At 43.4% G+C, this 5233-nt stretch overlaps 1 protein-coding gene across 1 annotated transcript; it reads left to right on the forward strand.

Moving 5' to 3' along the window:
- Nucleotides 1-1393: 1393 nt before the first annotated feature.
- On the forward strand, nucleotides 1394-4931 carry TMEM52B (transmembrane protein 52B). Its single transcript, XM_009075109.1, has 5 exons — nucleotides 1394-1441; nucleotides 2427-2470; nucleotides 3143-3181; nucleotides 4080-4246; nucleotides 4681-4931. Exons 1-5 carry the CDS (start codon nucleotides 1394-1396, stop codon nucleotides 4929-4931), a joined length of 549 nt encoding a protein of 182 aa, XP_009073357.1.
- Nucleotides 4932-5233: the final 302 nt, after the last annotated feature.

Genomic DNA, 5233 nt, shown 5'->3' on the forward strand with positions numbered 1-5233 from the left:
AGGATGGATGGATAAATAGGTAGATAGATAAAACAATGCTGAGTTTATGCTGCACCACTATTTTTGTAATTACAGAATGGTAAATGGTTTTTTGCCTGCCTTGGGAGAACACATTATGTTCATGAATCCATTGGTTCTGCTCTGCAACTCTAAAATTCATCACCAAGGCTAATGATTCACCAGTTTAATGTGAAGGGACTGTGATTGCAGCACAGGGCAACAGGTTTCACTATTGCTGTCCTGCCTTTAACAGACATTTATGCACCAGTCCCGGGTGGTTCCCAAACACAAATAGTAACACATTACTGCAGAGCATTTTTTTCTGTCTCAGCTATTCAGAAGAGAAAGATTAGGCAAGCACAATTATATGCATGTAATAACACTCTGAATAGCCATGAGCACTAACAGAAATTTCAAGCAGTTCTTCAAGGGAGAGAAAATTAATGGGTCATTGAATGGAACCTACTAATATAACCAGCTGCAGGGCAAATAGTATCCAGGACAGGAGAATCAACATGTATTCCCTGTGTTTAGGGGGACTTGGGTGGCCATGAAGGAAACTCACAAGTGGGACTTGTGAGTGAATAGATCTCAGCAGCAGGACTGACACAGCAGGAGGCTATCAGGTAAGAGAGATGGTGGCAGAGCCTTAAAACAGGAGGTACAAGAGATGCCACATATGAGTGTATGTTTATTTATATATGTGTACATATATATGCATGTATGTGTGTATCTGTATGTTACATATAACTACATATAACTATATATATGTGGTTATTATATTGCAAATTCCTTCACTTCAGTAGGAACATGTCACTTGTAACATACACTCTGGATGTTTATCATACAGCTAAAGTCAGTAGATTGGATCCACAGAGGTAGGACAATGTAGGTGCAGGGACAGAAAAGGTACTGAAGGAGGGAGAGGAATCTGAACTCCATTTAAACAGGTCAATGACATGACCTTCAACCCACTCCCCTCAGGGTAGGGGCGGGGAGAGTCAGGTCTGCAGAGATCTCATGATGCCCTTCACTGAACTGGTTCAATATCTGAAGTAAGAACTTGTAGCCACTGTTCTTCTCCTGCTCTGACTGGAAGGCTTTGGAAATCCCTTCAAAAGAGGGAGTTAAACAGGCCAATAGAATAACAAAAAGAGACAGGCAGAAACAGTCAGGAATTGCCAGTGACAAAGAGGGAAGAGAGAAAGCAAAAACCTGAAGGGCAAAGGGAAGAAAGAGGTAGAGTAGGAAGAAGGGACTGGATTCAACGCACAACAAGGAACCTGCTCCTTCCCCTGGTCAGTTGACTGGTGAGGATGTACTGAAACTAGAAAGGACAAGAAGATTTTGAGCAGCTTGAGACACCAAGAAACCACAAAATCACCCTACAGGAATGCGTAACTCAGACATGATCTGCTTTGGTTTAGGGTGTTTCTTCTGGGTAAGTCACACCACATATTCCTCTTTAGGGGGCCTCCTCTGGGTTATGGAGTCACCTTGGAAAGATGGAGGGGCATTAGCAATTGACTGTCACAATAATTTCCCTGATACTAGAAAGAATTGGACATATGAAAGGCTCATATGCAGAAGATAATATTTGCTGCTATTCCAGGGATGGTAACACAGAAGTCAGGGTAACCCAAGGAAAAGGAATGAGAAAGGTAAGAGTACTGGAGGGACGGAGCAGAATTCAAGTCAGTGTGGGCATAATATGTAGCAGGATATTCAAAAGTTTTTAATCTTTGAGCATGGAAAAAGATCTGCATCTGGAGCATGACACAGCTTGTGGTGGAGAAGGGGAAAGTTGTGGTGAGGATGAAGGTAAATAAGGGTACTGGGAACAGTACTAAACAGGATTTTAATGACTACAGGAAGTTAAGAGATGAAACAATGTGGTTGGTATCACAGTAACTTCAAATCTACAGCAGAATATATGATGAGAGCAGAGGAAGATAGATAACAGTAAGTCCTTACCATAGAGATTCAAATTGGTACCAGGTAACAGACATGAAAGTTGCATGTGACATAGATTTAGAATCATAGAATCATGGAATTTCAGGTGTTGGAATGGGCCTTAATGATCATCCAGTCCCATCCCCACTGCCCTGGGCAGGGACACCTCTCACTAGACAGGATGCTCAAGGCTTTATCCAACCTGACTTTGTACATAGGCCTGGGCAGCCTGTTCCAGTGTCTTACCATCCTCACAGTAAAAAAATTCTTTCTAGTGTCTAACCTGAATTTCCCCTCTTTCAGTTTATACACATTGCTCCTTGTCCTATCACTACAGTTCCTGACAAAGAGTCCCTCTCCAGCTTCCCTTTAGCTCCTTCAGATACTGGAAGGTTGCTATGAGATCTCCACACACCCTTCTCTTCTCCATTTAATTTACTCTAGCTGTGTCTTTTTCGGTTTTCTCCTTGTAGTTCCCCCAAGTGAGGGGTGATGAAGGCTGCCTCAATGCTGAACTGTAAGTATTTGTCAGTCTTGCTCTTTTTGAGGAAACAATGAGGACAAAGGCAGTAGTGGACATCAGTGCTATGACCTGATGGTTGACATTTTCCAGAAAAGCGTATTTTATTGTATTAAGAACTCGCACAAAATTCCCATTGCTTTGAATGTGAACTGTATTAATTACTCTTTTTAATGATCAACATACTGATCAGCTGCCTATTTGCATAACTGCAATAGGTAAGAGCTTTCTGGTGTGACTTCAGTTGACTGAGATTATGAATTTGGAATTGAACTTCCCTTGAAAAAAATGGCTTGAAATATACTGCCTTGGTGAATATTACTATTAGTGATGTCATTTGTAAGAATAGCAGAAACTATATACTGATGAAAATGAAAAAATAACATGAATGCAGATCCCTAAGGTTTGCAAATGGAATTAGGAAGACATAAATATCAGGAGAACAGTAAAGAGATAAAGCCAAACAGAAGGGAAACTCACCTACCAGGGAGACTGATGAGGTTGGACAACTGTATCCTCCACAAAGCACAATGAGTTTCTCATCACTGTGCCATTTAGGAGCTGAACAGTAAGTGAGGAACATGAGGGAGATGGAAGAGGGTGCCATAGTGGCTTCCCATTTATCTGGTATTGTGTGAATAACTGTTTCTTGTATCCTCTTGTCCTCAGCTGTTCAGGTACAGAGTGGGACCGTTTGTGGTATATCTGGTAAGATAACATACATTTACTCTAAATATCTGCATCTCTAGACAATTCCAGTAGCAAAGAATGGGGTTAAATGTGACCTGCTCAAGTGTGATGCTGTCCCCCGCTTTCCCATGGGATGCTCTTATGCTCTACAGGAGCAAGGCAACACCTTAGCTATCTCATCATCTTTGACTAATGCTGACTTACCAACATCCTTTTTTAGACCACAAATTAATGTAGTTGTATGAACAATATTAATAAATCATCCATGGCACAAAATGTCTTTTAGAACACCTGTTTTTTAAGTTTGATTCCTTAGTAATACTCACCAGAATGAGATTAAAAAGGATGTTAGTTGTTGAAGGTCTAGAAGGCTGCATGGATAAGAGAATAGCCAGAAAATTGCAAGATCTGATTGTTCCTCTCTGCTTGTCACTCACACCGACACATCTGGAATACCTAGTCCAGTTTTGGTCCCCTAGTACAAAGATGTTGACCAATGGAAGCAAGTCCACTGGACAGCAAATTAAAAGGACCAGATTTCTTCAGCCTGGAGGAGGCTAAAGGGTAACCTAATTGCAGTTTACCACACCTAAGGAGGATCTTGAGAGAAGACAGAGACAGAGACTTCTCAGAGATGCTCAGCAGAAGCACCTGAGGTAACTGGCCAAGCTGCATACAGGAAGATTCTAATTAGACAGAGTTAAAAATGCTTCCCCTGAGGATGGAGCAGCTCTTGAACAGGTGCTGGGAGGGGACAAGGGATCTGCCTCCCTGGAGATTGTCCAGACTCTGCTGGATAAGGCCCCATATGACCTTGTTTAGCTTTGAGGTTAGCTATGCTTTAAGCAGGGAGAAACAAGAGGTGTTCTGCAATCAAAGTCTTTCTGTGCTAATTCTGTCCCTCCTCCCTTTCCAGGCTGGTGGTGGTGATTGGTGGGCTCCTGCTCCTGTGTGGCCTGGTTTCTGTCTGTGTGAGATGCTGTTTGCATTGCCATCAGACAGGGGATGAATCAGGTCCTCAGCCCTACGAGGTCACCGTCATTGCTTTTGATCATGACAGCACTCTCCAGAGCACCATCACTTGTGAGTTGGCTTTGGCAGATGCTGGGACTTCAACACTCTGCACTGTAAAAAGCCCAGATTGTGGCACCCTAACGCTGACAGAGGGAGGTTCACAGCAGGATAGAGGGGAAGCAGCATCTGTACATACTACAAATGAAGGTGCTCACCAGGTCCCATGTAGCAAATGCAGCCACATGGTGAATGAGCTCTGAAATGTGTTTGGGTGGAATTAGGGCAGCTATAGGTCTCAGTGGAATTTCAGGAGAGGCTAATTGTGGGATGTTGCTGATGGGGGTTCACACACACTCCTTTTAGGGAAGGCTAAAGTGGCAGGAAAAGGGATAAACATTCAGGTTATGGGGAGAGAAGGCTGTGCCCTGCACATAGTCTTGCCCTCCTCTAATCGCACGGTGCTTTCAGGATGAGGCAAACAGCTTTTGTCTCCTCCCTTTCAGCTCTCCATTCTGTGTTTGGACCTGCTGCCAGGAGGATATTAGCAGTGGCACACTCCCACAATGCCGCCCAGGGAACACCATCCCTCTCAGCATCGGACACTCCGCCAGTCTACGAAGAAGCTCTGCACATGAGCAGGTTCACAGTCGCCAAGGCAGGGCAGAAAGTGCCAGACCTCGATCCAGTGCTGGAGGAAAAAGTGCAGACATCTGCTGAGGACAAGGATGCCCAGCCAGCCCTCCCAGGACACTAGTGTCTGTTTTTATGAATGGCAAATAATACAGGATAGTTATGTGCAGAGACTAGTTCATCTGGACAGAGTTAGGAATTTCAGATTAAGTTCCTTATTCTAATGAGAAAGAGGAGGGGAAAGTAACTAAAATTTCAAATATTTTCAGATCCTGCATAATTTGTTGACTCTTTCTGAAACCTCCTTGAGATAATTGGCCATTGGCATTCTCCAAGTCCATTTATTGCATACACACAACAGTAGTACCACAGTTTGCACAAATAAGCAGGCAGCAGGGTCCAAGTTGCTGAGCCATTTTGCAGGCT

Source organism: Acanthisitta chloris, unplaced genomic scaffold (assembly GCF_000695815.1).
Source record: "Acanthisitta chloris isolate BGI_N310 unplaced genomic scaffold, ASM69581v1 scaffold39025, whole genome shotgun sequence".
NCBI lineage: Eukaryota > Metazoa > Chordata > Aves > Passeriformes > Acanthisittidae > Acanthisitta > Acanthisitta chloris.

Excerpts from the sequence above, each read along its gene's own strand:
- TMEM52B (XM_009075109.1), top strand. The coding sequence starts at position 1,394 with ATGCGTAACTCAGACATGATCTGCTTTGGTTTAGGGTGTTTCTTCTGG. Across the intron at positions 2,471-3,142 it reads GGCTGCCTCAATGCTGAACT|CTGTTCAGGTACAGAGTGGG; the intron begins GTAAGTATTTGT and ends TCTTGTCCTCAG. Across the intron at positions 4,247-4,680 it reads TCTCCAGAGCACCATCACTT|CTCTCCATTCTGTGTTTGGA; the intron begins GTGAGTTGGCTT and ends CCTCCCTTTCAG.